General features: G+C 47.6%; 1 protein-coding gene, 1 long non-coding RNA gene and 1 pseudogene across 5 annotated transcripts in view; 1 reads left to right on the top strand and 2 right to left on the bottom strand.

Moving 5' to 3' along the window:
• Positions 1 to 18: 18 nt before the first annotated feature.
• The window catches only part of LOC102899865, a 36,451-nt gene continuing 18,368 nt past the window's right edge, over positions 19 to 18,101 (top strand). For 2 of the 3 annotated variants that reach the window (XR_006591187.1, XR_006591186.1), the window contains exons 1-3: positions 19 to 443; positions 11,424 to 11,583; positions 13,150 to 13,306. This is a non-coding gene — a long non-coding RNA (uncharacterized LOC102899865). The remainder of the gene's footprint in view (positions 444 to 11,423; positions 11,584 to 13,149; positions 13,307 to 18,101) is intronic. The other variant, XR_002150732.3, reaches the window with a different exon arrangement.
• Positions 4,442 to 18,100, bottom strand: MEFV (MEFV innate immuity regulator, pyrin). 2 transcript variants are annotated; one of them, XM_006942408.5, is made up of 10 exons: positions 17,660 to 18,100; positions 14,465 to 15,304; positions 12,474 to 12,853; positions 11,952 to 12,047; positions 8,596 to 8,826; positions 8,206 to 8,228; positions 6,207 to 6,322; positions 5,995 to 6,027; positions 5,618 to 5,650; positions 4,442 to 5,446 (listed from the first exon to the last, which is right to left on the bottom strand). In XM_006942408.5, exons 1-10 carry the CDS (start codon positions 18,084 to 18,086, stop codon positions 4,893 to 4,895), a joined length of 2,733 nt encoding a protein of 910 aa, XP_006942470.4. In that variant the 5' UTR covers positions 18,087 to 18,100; the 3' UTR covers positions 4,442 to 4,892. The 2 variants fall into 2 exon arrangements, with proteins under 2 accessions (XP_006942470.4, XP_006942471.4); XM_006942409.5 differs by having other exon boundaries at positions 14,510 to 15,304; positions 17,660 to 18,098.
• LOC111558299 lies at positions 16,871 to 17,023 on the bottom strand (annotated as a pseudogene).

The raw sequence follows: 18,101 nt of genomic DNA, 5'->3' as shown, positions 1-18,101 counted from the left end.
ACCGGTACTTCGCTTCCGGTGCGGAAGCCTGGTCTCCCCGTTCGGAGCGAGCAGTCTGCTCTTGTGAAGGCGAGGCTCGAGGCCGGCGACAGACCTCTCAGCGACAGAGGGAGGTTAGGCTGGCGGCAGCCGCTGTGTCTGGGGCCCTGATTGGGAGACGAAAGGCAGAAAGCTGGCCCCAGTCCTCCATGACGGACTGGCACCTCTCCAGGTACTGGCGGTGTAGCTCCATGACCTGCTGGGAAATGTAGTTCGGCTCCAAATAGCCAACGGGTGACCGCCAGGCGCGGCGGTTGTGACGGGGCAGTCCCACTCCCATCCCACCCACACCCCACCCCTGCGGCTCGGCCGGATGTGGGCTGTCTCTCGGACCGGAAGATCTGCGCGAGGCGGCGGCTGTTTCCGCCAGGGCGTCCAGTGTGGGTCAAAGGACTGCAGAGGCGGTGAGTGGGTGGTGGGTCAAGGTCTTTGCCGGGTTCCGGGTCCTGTCACAGCTGTCCCTCCTGACGGGGGCGACCCTCCCTTTCTCTGCTTGCCAGCTTCTACCGTGCGTTCTGAATGGGTCATCTTTTCAGAGAAATCCTAGTGGTCCTTCTCCAGTCGCCTTCGTTTCCGTCCTCAGCCTCTCACGGAGGCCTAAGCATCCTTTCTCCTTGCGTTCTTCCTGTACTCGGTTTATTCCCCAGTGAGGCACTGCTCAGGGTTGTGACAACCTCGGGGCAGGGATTGCCTTATTCCTCTGAGCAACACCAGCCTCCGGCTGGATGACACAAGTAAAAATACAAATATATTTTTTTTTTCTTAACCTTGACTGTAGGTGACTCACTTAGCCATGGTTTAAAATATGTTACAGAAGGGGCGGCTGGGTAGCTCAGTCGATTAAGCGTCCTACTTCGGGTCGCGATCTCGCCGTTTGGGAGTTCAAGCCCCACATCAGGCTCACTGCTGTCAGCCTGTCAGTGTGGAGCCGGGAGCCTGCTTCAGATTCTCTGTCTCTTTCTCTGCTCCTCTACTACTCGTGCTCTGTCTCTCAAAAATAAATAAACGTTAAAAAAATTTTTTTTAAATATGTTACAGAGTAGTGTCAAAACTGTGTTCTACCACAAGTTTTTTTCTTTTTTTTAATTTTTTTTTCAACGTTTATTTATTTTGGGGACAGAGACAGAGCATGAACGGGGGAGGGGCAGAGAGAGAGGGAGACACAGAATCGGAAGCAGGCTCCAGGCTCCCAGCCATCAGCCCAGAGCCCGACGCGGGGCTCGAACTCCCGGACCGCGAGATCGTGACCTGGCTGAAGGTGGACGCTTAACCGACTGTGCCACCCAGGCGCCCCTACCACAAGTTTTTGTAAAAATAAAGAATACTTGCTTTCCAGGCATCAAACACAAAACAGCAAACAGCAACAAAAATTGCTTCAAGCAAAGCAGTATGGTTTGGGGGCATCTGAGTGGCTTAGTCGGTTAATTCTTTATTTGGGATCAGGTCATAATTTCACAGTTGGTGAGGCAGACCTCTGTGTTGGGCTATGTGCTGACATTATGGAGCCTGCTTGGGATTCTCTCTCCCTCTCTCTCTGCCCCTCCCTTGCTCAGGCGTGTGCTTTCTAATAAATAAACTAAAAAAAAAAAAAAAAGGGTGCTGGTGGGGCCTGAGTGGCTCAGTGAGTTAAGTGGGGGACTCTTGATTTCAGCTCAGGTCATGATCTTGTGGTTCGTGGCTTCCATCCCTGCATCTAGCTCCACGCTGACAGCTCAGAGCCTGCTTGGGATTCCCTCTCTGCCCCTCCTGTGTGCTTGCACTCTCTGTCACCCGCCCCCTCAAAAAAAAAAAAAAAAAGTATGCAGGTCATGATCCCATGGTTAGTGAGTTTGAGTCCCACATCAAGATTCCATGCTGACAGTGCAGAGCTTGCTTGGGATTCTCTCTTTACCTGCCTTTCTGCCCCTCCTTCACGTTCCTTCTCTCTCTCTGTCTCTCTCTCAAAATAAATAATATCAGTATGATTTGAACTAGGAGTCAATAAATAGAACAGTAGAAAAGAATAGTAAATATCAAAATTGACCTGAATGTCTGTGAACCTGTATGAAGGGTAGCATTTCAACTTAGCGTAAAATAGATGATGCTAAGCAAAAATTGTCTCTTCTTCTGGAAAGAAAGTAAGGCTCGTTTCCTTATACTGTACACAAAAAAATGGGATTTAATAACCAGTAAAAGAACACAAAAGAACGTTAATGTAGACGCAAAACAAGAAACTGAAATGCCTTACAGTAAAATATAATCCTGTGTAACTGTATTTTACAAAAACTTTTGGGGCGCCTGGGTGGCTCAGTCGGTTGAGCATCCGACTTCGGCTCAGGTCAGGATCTCGCAGTTTGTGACTTCTAGCCCCGCATCAGGCTCTGTGCTGACAGCTCAGAGCCTGGATCCTGTTTCAGACTCTATGTCTCCTTCTCTCTGCCCCTTCCCTGCTCATGCTCTGTCTCTCTCTGTCTCTCAAAAATGAATAAACATTAAAAAAAACCTTTAAAAAACAGTATTGATAAAGTCAAATAATGAATAGACTGGAAAGCAATTGTAAAAGAAAGACCAGATAAAGAATTAGACATTCCCAACATACAAAGAACTCCTGCCAACTGATAAAAGACAAAAGGCAAAGGCTATGAAGTCACGAAAAGTAAATGGCCATTAATATTTGAAAAGAAGCTTAGGCACTTTGGAAATAGTTTGTCAGTCTCTCAGAATGATATCACAGAATTACCATGGCCCAGCAATTCCATTCTTAGGTATAAGCTCAAGAGAAATGAAAACATATTTCCATACAAAAACTTGTATGGGAATAGCAGCATTATTCATAATGGCTGAAAAGAAACAATCCAGATGTCTATTAACTGATGAGTGGCTAAACAAGATGTAGTATGTCCCTACAATGGATTATTTTTCAGCAATAAAAAGAGGAATGAAGTACTAACGCATCATTTAACATGGATGGACCTAGAAAACATGCCAAGCGAAAGAACCCAGTCATAGAAGCCTGCATATTGTATGATTCTACTGGCATGAAGTGTCCAGAACGGGCAAATCCACAGAGACAAACAGTGGGTAGTGGTTGCCAGGGGCTGGGGATAGGACAGAATGGCAAGTGACTGCCAGTGGATGTAGGGCTTGTTTTGGGGGTGATGAAAATATTCTGGATTTAGTGCTGAGGTTTGTACATATTGTGAATATGCTAAAACCCGCTTGATACATACTTTGATGCTTATTTTTAAGAGGGGGAGACAGAGCGCAAGCAGGGGAGGGGCAGAGAGAGGGAGACACAGAATCCGAAGCAGGCTCCAGGCTCCGAGCTGTCAGCACAGAGCCCGATGCGGGGCTCGAACTCACAAGCCGTGAGATCTTGACCTGAGCCGAAGTTGCATGCCTAAGTGCCCCTTAATATACACTTTGAAAGGGTGGATTTTATGGTATGTGAATTCTATCTCAATGAAAAAAAAAAAACAGGGAAATTTTCATCTTACAAATACAAATGTTTAGTATCTAAAATATTTATGTAGTTCCATAAATATTTTTATGGAACTACAGACAGCTGAGTTCCGTATCTCGATTCTACATAGCAAGTAGTTAAAGGAACTGTGCTGTTCCTGTAGAATGAAGTGAAAAGTAGGAGTTCATATGGAAAATTCACAGCCTCACTAACAGGTGATGAAATAAATGAAATAAATAAATTAAAACATAGGTAAAACCCCATTACATCTCTACTGAGTCCGCAAAAAAAAAAATGTTTAAATGACAAACATTACTTTGGGCATGAAACATTATTTAATCTTTCTGAAGGGTTGTATGGCCAGCTGTAACAAGTGTCATCAAATAGTTCACATTCTGAAGCCATTTTATGAATAACAGGAGAAAATATACATGTACGGGGAGGTGGTGGAGAAAATACAGGAAGATGTTCACGGAAAGGTTTCATCAAGGGGAAATTGGGAACAGCTAAGCAAATAGAACACATGAACTGTGTTGGAGTATCAATTGTGTGCATAGAACCAAACTCCAGGAAGGAACCAAGGCCTTTTTTCATGTTCTGGCCACAACTGTGGAGAACTTGAGTCCAGTCTAGGTTCTAGCATGAAAATGGAAAGATGAGTTGGAGTAGGAGAGGTTTAGAGTCTAATATTCTTTTGATTCTTTTCTCCCTCCCTCTTACATCCTTTTTCTTTGCATCTCTTTAAATGGGGGATGACAGAGGGAGTACCTGAACTAGAACACCCAATATTCCACAGATTCTCCATGGATCAGGACAGATTTTTTTTAAAAAGCTGACACTTGAAATGTGTGTCTCTTTTCCCACTCGAGCAGCTCCGTCTTTCTCATGGTGTTCAGTAGGGAAGTGGGATCTCACAGTGATCGACTAAGTGACAACAAATTGAGTGCAAAGCGAGTGCAATTATGACCAAATTTTCAAATCGGTTTATTTATGAGGCCCAGTCTGCTTGATTGATTTTTCAGCTTTCCAAGTCCTCAAGAAAAGAGGGGGATGGAATGAAGGGACACATCTTTGCCATAGAGTTCTGAGGGAACCTGAGGGTGAGGTCTCTTTCTCGGGGGCATCTTAGGGTGCTAATTCATACAAGGATTTATTAAGCAACAGCCATGTACTTCCTCCTTTGAGGTATCATCAGTACATGTGCTCTCTTCACCCTTGTTTTACCAATATTTGTGTACCTAGCTTATTTCTGCAACCATCCCATAGGCATTTTGGACATAGACGCTATTCTCTTATTCAGTATATTACCCACAGCAGCTGAAACCCAGTAAGTGTTCGATAATGACAGTTGAGTATACGGATTCAAGATACAAGGCTGGGAGCCAGAAGAGAGATGCAAAGTGTTGGGCATTCAGGGAGGCCCCTGGCCACCCACTGGACAGATGATCAGAGGATCCGTGTTCTTCCCTCCATCATGTGTTCCAGGGCTGAAGATAGGCTGAAGGGGCCCAGAGCAAGAGAAGCTGGTGAATGTGTAGATAACGGATTTGTTTGTTACATTGTAAAAGGAAATGTCTCCGGTGGTGTAATCAAGGAAGATGCCGACACGTCTGGGGGGTTCCGTCATCTGCAGGCGCGTTGGGGGAATGGTGGACACCTGGAATTCGCTTCGCTTTGTCATCATCACCACCCAATAGCCATTGTCAGGTGACAGAGTCATGTTCCCCTTCCTGCTCATGGATGCCTTGCAGATACCCAGGATCCACCCTGTCTTGTTTCCTACCTCCACTTCCCAATAATGGCGGCCAGAGAGGAAGCTTGGAAGGCCTAGGGCAATGATGCAACTGTCGAATCTTTCTGGACTGTCAGGCAGACGATCCCACTTGTTTCCAAGTCTCACGCTTTTCAGGTCATTAGAGAAGATGAGATTGGGGTGGGCAGTTTCTGTGTCCAGAATCACATTAACTGCAGAGAGAATTAGAATAGGGGGTCCTAGCTGGGGGTCCATGGGCAACATCCCCACAGGGTCCTCCCCACCTCCAGGAAACATGCAAAGGGACATTCTTCTAGAATTCAGTGGAGGTCAGCACGGGGACCCAGCAGGTGAAGGCCACTTGCCTTGGTCTGGGCACTTACCGGCATGTGTCTGAGCGCAAATCAGTTCTGGAACTATAGAGAAAAACAAGATGGGAGAGGGGGGAACCCTGAGCATCCCAATTCAGAGAGGCTAAATCTACTCTGGTCACTGCAACCAGGACAGACAAGGACCCCCATCCCAGCTCAGGACCTTGCTTCCTCTGCTTGGATTAACCCCATTCCTCCCAGACCCCAGGGTCTGCCTTGGAGACTCTGTGGTCTGATGAGACGACCCAACCAACAAGTCCAGTACAGAGCCTATGAGGGCTTTCTTCTGCCTTTGATACGCGTGTTTCTTCTAAATAATGCCCAGAAGTCAAGCATAGGGAATATCACAGTAGCCCCTGGCAAGCACATTATACCACCACTATACTCACCATTAATGGTGTCCATTTCTGAATGCAGAATTTCTAAAAGAAGAAAGGGAGGTTGAGTTAGGTTCCGTGGCTAGGGACAGATCCGGAAGAGGCTGAAGGTGGCGTCACAATGGCCGTGGGCGATGGGGAAGAGATGCCCGGGGGTTCTGAGCTATGTGGATCTCAGGGAGGAAGTCAGCAGGTACCTCCCATTTTCTTCCTAGCCCACCTACCCGAGAAGTACTTCATGCTCTTCTCCACAAACTCTGATTTCTGGTAGAACAAGTGCATCTTTTTTTCCACCTCTGGAGGAGTGGCCCATGGCTTAGGGACAGTCACCATCTTGGCCCTAGAGACAAAAGATTGTTGGGGCGCCTGGGTGGCTCAGTCGTCTGGCTCTTAATTTTGGCTCAGGTCATGATCTTGGGATCATGGTCCCAGGGTCGTGGGATTGAGCCCCGAGTCAGGCTCTACAATGAGCTTGGAATTTGCTTAAGATTTCTCTCTCTCTCTCTCTCTCTCTCTCTCTCTCTCTCTCTCTCTCTGCCCCTCCCCCACGAGCACTCTCTCTTTCTCTGAAATTAAAAAAAGACTGTTGGCCAGAGAAGGCAGGAGCCTAGGGGTAGTTCCCATGAGCTGGAAGTAAGGTGCAACCTCCACAGGGCACACCCAGTCTGCCTGGGTTTTGCAAAGAAAGTCTTCTCTGGACTTTGAGTTTTAAACACTGGTCCTCAACTTTGGCCACAGATTGGCATGACCTAGGGGTTTTTAAAAAAACACTGATATCAAAACCACGATCAGTTTTAATAGTGGCCTAAAAATGGTGCTGATATTGAAATGTTCAGCCCAGAATTAGCTAGGTCAAATTAATTACACTTCTTCGGTCTTTTGGTGTTGAAATAGAAATGATAAGAAGAACAGAGCCACAATGAGATATGACTCATTAGAATGGCTATTATTATTTTGAAAAAAATCAAAATGACAAGTATTAGCAAGGACCTGGAAAAATTGGGACCCTTGTGCATTGGTGGTAGGAACGTAAAATGGTGCAGACACGGTGGGAAATAGTATAATGGTTCCTCAAAAAACCAAACATAGAATTACTGTATGACACATCAATTCTACTTTTGGGTATATACCCCAAAGAATTGAAAGCAGAGACTCAAACAGATGTATTTGTAGCAGCATCATTCACAATAGCTGTAAGGTGCGAGCAATCCAAGTGTCCACTGATGGATGAAAGGATAAACAATATTGGTGTCGACATACAATGGAGTATTTCTCAGCCTAAAAAAATGAACCAAATTCGGATACATCCTATAATGTGGATGGACCTTGAAGACATTACGCTGAGTGAGATAAGCCAGGCACAACAGCACAAATACGGAACGATTCTACTTCTCTGAAGCAGTTCAAGTAGTCGAATTCACAAAGACAGAAAGTAGATTGGTGGTTGCCAGGGGTTGGGTGAGGGGGCAGTGGGGAGTTAAGGTTTAATAGTATGAAGTTTCCATTTGGGAGGATGAAAAAGTTCTGGAGACGATGGTGGTGTCGGTTGCACGATAATACGAATGTACTTAATGCCACTAAACTGTACATCTAAAAATGGTTAAAGTGGTAAATTTCATGTAAGATATGTTTTACCACCAAAAAAAAAAAAAAAACAAAAAACAAAAAACCAGGGAAAGGACAAGAAAAATGATGCCAGGGTCAGACTCTTGGAGATTTAGGTTGAATTTGTGTGCCAGGGCCTGGATGTCAGGCTTTTGTAAAGCTCCTAGGATGACTGTAACATCCAGCGTCCTCTCTCCCTTTCTCTTCCCTCCCCTGTCGTCCTCTCTCCCTTTCTCTTCCCTCCCCTGTGGGCTGGGCTTAGCATCTCCGCCCTTAGCAGGTGTTTCCCTCCCCATAAGCACTCGTGGGCTCAGGGAGGGAGGCACTTCTGCAGGAACAGTTTTCGTGAGGCAGTTCGCCTTTAGGGAGGTTTCTTAGGAACCACCATTAGCACCACAGGCTGTGTTTGTTCCTTCCGGTCTTCAGCCCGTGCTCTTCCTCCTGATCACACTCCCATTTTCCCTACACAAATCCAAAAAGGCCTTTGCAAGCTGCAGGAGATGGGAGAAGCCCAGGAGGAGTCACAAACCCGGGGTTGGGAGCATCTCCCTCCTAGGAATGCCTCCCCTACTGCTTCCTGTAGCACACCCAAGGAAACAGGAGGGAGCCTCTCGGTACCTGTGCAGGGTGACTCCGATGTCCTAGGAGAGAAAAGAGGGAAGCTCTCCATTACCAGTCTCCTAGGGGCTGTGCTGACTCCTGGCCCTTCCTCCTGATCTCTCAGCCCCAGGGTATCAGTAAAAGTGGGCACCTCTCCCCAGTTCTAATTCTCATCGCCCAGTGGGGCTTGCAGCAGGACCACACCCAAGCCCTGCTTTTCTCTTCTCGGAGATGCCAGGGGATCCCTTGAATGCTGGGACACCCTGGGCTCTTGAGAGCTCATCAAGGGGATCTGGACGTAAGACTCTCGTCCTGTACTGACTTGGGTAGAACTATTGCAGTGCCGGGAGCCCATGTCGTCCTGCTGGGCACAGCGGGCAGGGGAAGGCCGGGTCCAACCACACTCACCTGCATGAGCTCCCATTCCGGCTGGCTCTGTTTGACCTCCATCTCCCCAATCAGCTCATTGAGAAGGGCGATGTCTCTGGACGCTCGGGTGCTGTATGACTCCCTGACGTGGCCAATGGTCTGGCCCAGCTCCTCTAGGGAGGCCATGAAGAACTTCTCTTGCTCTTCCAGAAAATGGTACAGCTGCTTCAACTGGTGCCGGATTCTCTGCTTCCGGGTTTCGATTTGTTTCTGGGGAACAGAAAGGTGTAGGGGGTCTGTGCAGTGTGCTGGATGTGTGTGCCCAGAGAATCCCCAGAAGCCCACCTCCTGGCGATGGATAAGAGGCAGGCTTCCTCAGCTTCTTGGAGGCCTGCATTTCAGAGCAGGAGGCAAAATGGACAGAACCTTCCAGAACAGACTGAGAGTGGCAGGGGATGGCTCTCGTAAAATGCCCTGAAAGCTAGTATCATGGGTTGATTTGTATCCCCTCAAATACCTATGTTGAAATCCCAACCTCTACTACGTAAAGAATAAGATCTTATGTGGAGACAGCGTCATTGCAGATGCAATTAGTTAAGATGAGGTCATCCTGCAGTGGGGAAGTTGGGACACAGAGACACGGGGAGAACGCCATGTGAAGAAACGTAGGCAGAAGGTGAACAAGCTGAGGGGAGAATCCCGGGATGTGTCTTTCCCTCAAAACCTTCAGAAGGAACCAATCCTGCCAGCAACTTGATGCTGGACTTCTGGCCTCTAGAACTGTAGAGAATATATTTCTGTGGTTTAAGCCATTCTGTCCGTGGCACTTGGTTACGGCAGCCACAGGACACTAAGATACCCGGTGTCACCTTCTTTCTTCCTTGAAAGCCAGTGTGCGGATGGCCTCTACCTGGGGTCATAAATGGACGAGGTTATAACTACCAAATCGTCCAGGAGGGAGACCTCAGTCCCTGTCAAAGTGTTGGCATGTAGAAGGTCTTCAGTGTGGCTCTGAATGGAGGCCGTCGTCCATTCATGTGAAGTGAACTTGACCTCCACTACCATTGCACAGAGGTCAGCCCTTGGTCCATATTCTACCACCCTCTTTCTCCTCATCACTAGAGAGTTCCTGCAGAGAGGTGAAGTGGCTCTAGGGCACCTTCCCCTTCCTCCATGGAGAGAGAAGCCCCTTCGGATCCTCTAGGATCTGGACTTAAAAAAAAGTCGTTTCATTTTTGGCTCAAAAGCATAGTTGGTCCTTTTGAACCAAAAATGTCTCCTTACCTTTGGTGGTGGTTGTTGATGGTAGCAACACTGGCTTTTTTCTTTCTTAAAGAGGACAGGCCAGTTGTCATGTTTACTGTTCTAAAATTGTTTGATAGTTTTGCCCATGATTAAATTCGGCTACATGTCGTGGACAAGAATACCATATACTTAGTGCTCTGGCTTCCCTAGCACATGGCACGGGGAGGCAGAGTGTCCACTTTGTCCCTCACTATTATTGTGAGACTGAGATCGGTCACTTGGTTGAGGAGGGGTCTATCACATCTCTCCACTGTAAATATACATTATTTCCTTTATAATTATCAAGTAATCGGAGGAGTCAGGATCCTGTTCTCTTACAATCTCCTGCTGAAAATTTTAGCATCTGTTGATGATCCCTGTTGGTGTCAATTCTTATACTGGTGCTCATATAATGGAAATGTTTTGTTTTTTATTGTTTATTTTTGAGAGAGAGGGTGTGGGGGAGGGGAGAGAGAGACAGGGGCGGGGGGGGGGGGGACAGAGGATCTGAAGTGGGCTCTACGCTGATTGCAGCGAGCCTGATGTGGAGCTCGAACTCATGAACTGTGAGATCATGACTTGAGCCGAAGTCAGACGCTCAACTGACTGAGCCACCCATGTGCCCCTGGAAAATTTCTAATTCAATTATTCTTCTATATTTGTTTTAGCTGGCATTGTGCTATAAAAAAGAGCTTCCCCTTCCCCCTTCCATATGATGAAACAAAATAATTTTTTTTGACTGTTGAAAGAAGGAAGAAGAACAGAAGGGGAAAACAACATCTCCTTTCTACAGGGGCTCATGTCATTGTGAGTGTCTTAAGGGAAGGGCAGACCTTCTTGTCCACCTGAGTTTCCCTGCGACCCAGGCTCTGCCTCACCTTCATGACAGGGGCATCCCTGACCTCTCCTTCACCCACACGTTCAAGCCACTTAGGATTATAGGGTTTTCTTTTATTACACTTCATGAGTTTCCCACAAGTCAGACACCTGGGCCAATGCCATTGCCTGTCCCCATTCCTGCCCTTTGTTATCTTTGCCTGTTCCCCATTGTGGTGTGGTAGGAGATGGTGTCCAGGCAACAGAAATGCGTCAGGCAAATTAAGGCTCATTGGGGGAGGCGAATTCGCTTGCAGGGAAAAGGAAGCAACTTATGTGTCCAGGTTCCACAGAGGAAGGCCCACAAGTGTATTTATTGAAATACGTGGCACCACAAAGTGACAGTTTTAAAGAAAATGTCGACTTTAACCATTTGAATTTTAAAAATCAATATGGTGTTTGTAAAAAAAATAAAATGGGCAACAATTATAAAAACGATGCGGAGGACTATTTAAAATGGAAAAGTCTTGGGGCACCTGGGTGGCTCAGTTGGTTAAGCATCTGACTCTTGATTTGGGCTTAGGTCATGAATTCACGGTTCGTGAGATTGAGCCCTGAGTGGGGCCCCCCGCTGACAGGCTGGAGCCCGCTTGGGATTCTCTCTCTACCCCCCTCTGTGCCCCTCCCCCCTCAAAATAAATAAGATTAAAAAAAATAAAACAAAATGGAAAAGTCTCACCTCCCATTTCCTCAACCCCATCCCTCAGCAACAGCCACTGGTGTTAGTTTCGCTGAACCATTTTGCGGCGAGTATGAGAAGAAACACAGGGTCCTCGGAGATTCCCTTCCCTGCTGGAGGTGGGGCTCCCTCTCCAGGGGCAAGCTCATCCTTGGATTCCTGTCACCTCCTTGCCCCGTCAAGAACAGGTGATTCTATTTTTTTTTAATGTTTATTTGTTTTTGAGAGAGAGAGAGTGCACACAAGCAGGGGAGGGGCAGAGAGAGAGGGAGACACAATCCGAAGCAGGCTCCAGGCTCTGAGCTGTCAGCACAGAGCCTGATGCAGGGCTCGAACCCATGAACCTTGAGATTATGACCTGAGCCAAAGTCAGATGCTTAACCGACTGAGCTACCCAGGAGCCCCAAAAGCAGGTGGTTCTAAATATGTGATCAGTTCTGTTTCCCTATGAACCAGAACATAATTTGGGGACCCCCCTGCTCACACTTGGTCCCTTCCCTCCTTCTGTAGGGGTGAATCCAGGCAAGGACTGGCCACAGAACACCCCTGGCCTTACCAGGAAGTCCGCGGTCTTCTTATCCCCCTGAGATCTCTGTTCCTCCCCAGATTTTCTCAAGTCCTTCAGATACTCCAGCTGCTTTTGAATTTGCTCCTGGAAAAGGGGCACTTTGTGAAGTTTAAACTTGGAGTTGGTGCCAACTCTAGAGGGAAAAATCTGCTGTAGGGAGAAAGGCGGATGGTGCTGCAGCCAAGAGCATAGGGAGGGTGCCCAGGAAAGAGGAAGAATGAATCCACCTCACAAGGGAAGCAGAGCCAAGAAGTGGTGAGAGCTTCATAAAGACCTGTGAGCACCTGGATTCAGCGATGCCTGAAGCCAGTGCCCTCGGATCTCAGCTACATGAACCACTAAATTCCCTCCTTGCTGGTTTGGTTTGTGTTGTGTTTTGTCATTTACAACCCAAGAATGCTGGTTAATGCATCACCCCCCCAGGGTTGTTGGGAAAATAAAGCTGCCCTGGCATGTCCCAGTGACCAGCAGAGAAAGCCCCCCACCCCTGGCCACAACAGGAAGCCCTACCTTATATTCCAGGGCAGCCTCCTCGATGGGGCGCACCCGGTGGCCTCGGTGCTCTTGACTCAGCCTGCAGATGAGGCAGATAGGCTCCCTGTGGTCCTCGCAGAAGAGCAACTGGGCCTGCCTCATATGTCGCTCACACTGTGGCAGGGCCTTGGGGCTCAAGCTGGTCATATGCAGGCCCTCCTGCTGCTTGCAGTCTCCTGAGTTCTTTACCAAGAGTGGGGCCTGGCTCTGGAGCCAGCTAGTTGAGCAGCTGTCTGAGGTCTTGGGATCCCTGGAAGCCACGGAGCGTCTGCAGGAATCGCGCACATGCGTGCCACCAACCGGGTCTCCTTCCTGGGCACGGCCAAGGACATACACAGCCTCATCCCGTGGCTTCCCTGGAGACACGGCAGTGGAAAAGGTTCCTGAGTGACAAAGCCAAGGTGTGATGCAGGGGTGCTACCAAGCAGAGCAGAGGGAGCGAGCCCACGCCTGGGACACATGAGTTCCTGGTTAGACTGTGGCTGCTTCTAGTTTGTCCTCCCCTGACTTCGCTCCAGCAAGGCAGTCAACCACCCACTGGAACTGAGGGCTAAGGGCTAGATCTCAGGGCAGTCCTGAGACTTGCAATCCTTGGGTATTTATCCTAAAGAAGGGTCTTCTGTTATAAATTCTATGCCTTCTTCCCACACAGACGCGGATCTGGCAGGTGATATAAAGGCAGCGAGACATTCTGACCAGTGTTTGCTCTGCTACTGAAAACCACCCAGGCTGCTCAAGGCGTGAGCGGGATCTCCCTGAGGACGTGGATTTACTCGCAGCCTGACCCCTAGGAGAGTCGATGGCACATGGTAAGGAGTTGAGAAGTGTGTGTTCAATGAAAGACCTCTCCTCCCATCCAGTTCAGGAAGTCTTAAGCAGAAGTAAAGAAAGGGATTTGACTTTATAAGGCTGAAGGGCTTAACCCACCATGATGACAAACAGCTGCGACCAGCTGTGCCCCAGGACACAGCACAACTTCACGAGGCAGAAATGACAGGAGGTACAAGAAACAGAAACACACTCAATCCATCAGTCCCCTCCCACCCCCTCTCACAAGGTCCCAGGAATTCCTATCACGTCTGTAAGCCAGACTGTGGGAGGCCTGCCTGGTAACCATTTTCCCCTCCTTCCCCAGTGATAGAATTGATTGCTTCCCATCAACTGATGGCTGCTTCCCACCCCCAACCCCCCTCGAAACCCCTACATTTCTCAGCCTCCCTTGCTGTTAGGTGTGGCTATTTGACTGCTCTCTGGCCAAAGGGATATAAATGGAGGCATCACGAGCAGCTTCTAGAAACTTCTGGAAATCTTGCCTAAGTGATACTCTTCTCCTTTGTCCTTCCACCCTGCTGCTCGGAATGAGACCATGAGCTTGAGAGCCAGCTTGGTGGGACAGAAAAGCAGCAGGAGCCTGGTTCCTTGTTATGAACCACCTGTGAGTCACGTATATGAAAGACAAACAAACTTGTAGCTTGTGTCAGTTAGCATTACGTTGGCATTTCTGTCACCCACAACCCAACACAATCCTAATTTCTGCCTCCTAAGTGAAAGACATTTAGCATTCTAAAATGCTCTCCTTGCTGCCCAGAGAGAGGGGTGAATGGCAGAATCTCAGCCCCGTGACATACTGCCATGGGGTCATTGTGAGAAGCGGGTATTTTTACCCAGTCTTTCCCAGATGCTCAAGCTGGAGTCCATGAATCCCTCGGAATTCTAAAGGACTTCAGGGTGTCTAAGAACTGACTAGCTGAACTTTGATGCAGCATTTTGTGAAGATGTGCATACATGCATTTTCTCAGGATTCACATCCTACCTCAGATTCCCAAAGGGTTGGGGATGTGAGGGGAAATCCAGGCATCTGGTGACTTAAATACAGTAGGGATAAAAGGAGGTTTGTGCGGGAACACCTGCATTGGTCACCACCTCTAAGGATGCCAGGTGTTGTGAGTTTTGGGGTCCTTTCTCACCTGAAGAAGGAGGAACTTCTGGATCTGAAGGTTCATGGAACTCACCGTCTACCACCTCTGTCAAGGCCTCAGGGGGTTCTTGACCCGCAATTCCGTTTTTCTTAGAAGGTCCTGTAGATTCTGGATGCTCCCAGGTCGTCTTTGCTCTAGTCAACGATACATTGGGAAATGTATTCCTGAATGCTCCCCCTTTCAGGCTCATGGAATGTTCTGGATTCCTAAAGCCTTTCTCTGGAGTCACAGTAGCCCCTACATTCAGAGTGGCCACTTCACTGAGGGTGGCCGCTGAGTCTGGATTGTCACTTCTCATTTTCTCTTGAGACAGAGGAGTTTCTGGATTGGGGACTTCTCTCTCTCCTGAAAAAATGGTAATTTCAAGACTTCTGGGGCGCTTCTGTACAGAAGGTAAATGTGCTTCATTTATTTTGGATTTTGTCCTTCCTAGGGACCCAGTAAGCGACCCACAGTTCAGTCCTTGGAGCCTTCCTAAAGAGCTGGCATTCCTGCGTAGCCTGACACTGGGATCGATCCCCCTTTCCCCCTGCAGCTTGCCAGGGAATGGGCATTTCCTGGAGGACAGAGTCGCGTTCCTAGCCCCTGGCTTGCCCAGCATATCCAGGCCTTCGGAGGTCTTCTGATCTCTCCGTTTTCCCTGAGGCTTCTTCTGGGTCCCCCTTCCAGCCTCAGGCTGGCTGGATGGCAGACTGGGGGCCCCGTCACCACTTTGCCGCTGCCTATCACCTTCCAGGACATCTGGTATCCTCAGGCCTTTGGGCTTATTCTCCCCGGAGGAACAAGACACTGCTGAACCGTCTGCGCCACTTTCTTGTATCAGAGACTCTGCAAAGACAGCAAGATGCAAAGGCATGAAAATGTGTGGTGCTCGGGGCCAGGGGTTGGGAGAAGGGAGAGAAGGGGAATCCTCTTAATTACAGAGGTTTTGGGGCGCCGGGGCGGCTCAGTCGGGTAAGCGTCCGATTTCAGCTCGGGTCGTGATCTCGTGGTTCACAGGTTCGAGCCCCGCGTCGGGCTCTGGTGACAGCTCCGAGCCTGGAGCCTGCTTCCGAATATGTGTCTCCCTGTCTCTCTCTCTCTGCCCCTCCCCCGCGTGCATTCTATCTTTTTAAAAAACAAATAAATTTTGAAAGATTTTCTCTCTCCCTCTCTCCCCCTCCTCCACTCGTGCTCTGTCTAAAAAAAAATTACAGAAGTTCAGAGCGTTCTAGGCAACAGCAGTCAATTACCATTAAATAAGAAAATGCTAATTAGTTATATATTTCCCAAATGGTGCTTTTCAAACGTCTTTGACAGGAGAACATCCAATATAAAGTCTTACACAGAATTCTTAATACATAAAATACATAAAAACCCTAGTTTACTTGTGTAAGTGTGTGCATGATTATACATGTACAAAGCTCACTTATAAAATCCCTCAATAAAGAAGTATTAAGGTGTTTGGCACAAAAATTTGAAAACAGCTTTTGAAGGACTCTGTTAAAACTTCAGAAACTCCTTTTTATTCTTTGGTTTCATGATGTGAAGAAAATCCTAACACACAGATGAGTAAGTCTAAATGGGGCCTTTTTTTTTTTAACGATTTGCTTGGAAATTTGAGGATATAGTTTCACTACAGAAGTGACAGGAAAGTCTTAATTCCAAGGTCTACATAAAAAAAAAGAGTTCAAGTGCAGTACAAACTGTCACCCTGGTGGCCTCTAGAATTTCAAAATTCAGTTAATGACACATTTTATTTTATTTGTTTATTTTTAGAGTGTTTATTTGTTTGAGAGAGACAGACACAGCACGAGCCGGGGGAGAGGCAGAGAGAGTGGGAGAGAGACAATCCCAAGCAGGCTCCATGCTACCAGCACAGGGCCTGATGCGGGGCTCGAACTCATGAACCGTGACATCATGACCTGAGCCGAAACCAAGAGTCGGACGTTTAACTGACTGAGCCACCCAAGCGCCCCTAATGACACATGTTAATATGAATTTGTTGGTTTTGTGAGTTAGAAAAATTAATAAAATTTGAATTAAGTATTTGCTGACATTCCAAAGAATCCCTGAAATATCTTCCTGGGATGTAACTTGAAAACCGCTACTCTAGTAAAGAAATGAAGATTTTTTGTAATTAGCACCTTAATGTTTCGTTTGAAGAAGCTCTTATTGAAATGACCTCAGAGTGGTTTAAAACCCTTGGCTGTTGTAAAAACATGTTGCTTCCTAGGAAAATGTTAAGTTCTTGGAACTGGCTCCGGAATTGGGGGGAAAGCCCTGAAGATGCTAATAACCAGGTTTTAAAACATAACAAAGTAACTTACAAATTCTCCTCATCCAAAAAAAAAAAATTCTCATCAAATGACACTAGACTCCGATTACGGTTTAATCCATCACTCTTTCAAAAGCAAGAAGTTCCATGTTATTTAAACATTTCTACTTCAAAAAACACACATGGAAAGCATTTCTAATGTGTCCTTGGAGTCTGGAAGTAGAAGAAATACTCAAACATTAAAGAGTATTTTTTTACACTTGATCTTAGCCAAAAGGCTGAGAAGCGAGAAAGAATACTTTTTTAAGCCGACCACGTATTAGCTCTCCCCCCAAATCTCACACACAAAAAATCTTTAAAAGCAAACATCAAATAGGTCACATTCGTCGATCACAGTGTAATGAAATCAGAAACTTACAACCAAACAGGAGCAGAAGAACAAGAGGCAGAAGGGAGGAAAACAAGGGAAGAGAAAAGATGGAGGAAAGGAAGAAAAAGGATTGGGAATTTTAGAATACCGTTGTGAAATGGGTCAGAGAGCTCGAAAGAAATTAGGTGGGTCCTCTCCCCAAGATACTTGTCGGTCCACAAGTGTTAAGCACTTAGGAAGTGCAGGATCCTCTAAGATCAGGCATCTAGCTCCTGCCTCTTCTGATTCTGTCCCACAGTCAGAATCTCAGTCTTTTTGGTTTTTTTTTTTTTTTAAGCCTTTGGGAGCTTTGGCTATACTCACCCAGCTCCAAAGACCTGAGCGGCAGAAAGGAATTGCTCGGCCAGTGTCACTGGGGTCATTGGGAAACCCGGGACTCCTAATCCTCAGGTCACAACACACTGGTCCAGACCCAAGTTCTTTCTTGCACCTCCGCCCCACCCCATGAACAGCCCGAAGTCGTGCTGCAGGATGCAAGGGCATGGGACCTGCTTACCTGGGTCAGTCGCCTTGTGGAGCTCCTCTGCCAGGAAGTTCTGGTTGATGGCCCTCAGGACCTGCAGGGTCAGCCGCACGGCACACTCTTCCCCATAGTGGGTGATCAGCAGGGTGGCCAGCTTCACTGGCCTGGCTTTCTGGAGCTGGCCCCGGGGGATCCGGGATTGATCCTTCTCCAGGCTGGTGTTCTGGAGCTTAAACTTGAACCTCTCAAAGTCGTTGGGCACCAGCCCCTCCAGGGAGTGCAGCAGATGGTCACTAGGGGTCTTGATCATGGTGTTGACCAGGAGAGGCCGGAGCCAGATGTCTGAAACAGCTTCTGTCCTGGAGCCCAGAGGGTGAGTAAAAAGAGACAGGTTGTGAAATAACGGAAAAGGCACAGGAAACACTCTGCACTCTGGTGAAAATGGAGCTGTGAGTGTCATTGTTTGTTTGTTCCC

This window comes from Felis catus, chromosome E3 (assembly GCF_018350175.1).
Source record: "Felis catus isolate Fca126 chromosome E3, F.catus_Fca126_mat1.0, whole genome shotgun sequence".
Classification (NCBI taxonomy): domain Eukaryota; kingdom Metazoa; phylum Chordata; class Mammalia; order Carnivora; family Felidae; genus Felis; species Felis catus.
Note: the sequence above shows the minus strand (reverse complement) of the source record. Positions and strands in the feature narration are given on the sequence as shown.

What these genes read in the sequence shown, in the direction of transcription:
- MEFV (XM_006942408.5), bottom strand. Translation starts at nt 18,086, where the DNA reads ATGACACTCACAGCTCCATTTTCACCAGAGTGCAGAGTGTTTCCTGTG. An exon ending in AGGCTGCCCTGGAATATAAG is followed by an intron (nt 12,048 to 12,473) that starts GTAGGGCTTCCT and finishes CCCCTTTTCCAG; the next exon opens with GAGCAAATTCAAAAGCAGCT. An exon ending in TTGCGCTCAGACACATGCCG is followed by an intron (nt 5,447 to 5,617) that starts GTAAGTGCCCAG and finishes TTCTCTCTGCAG; the next exon opens with TTAATGTGATTCTGGACACA.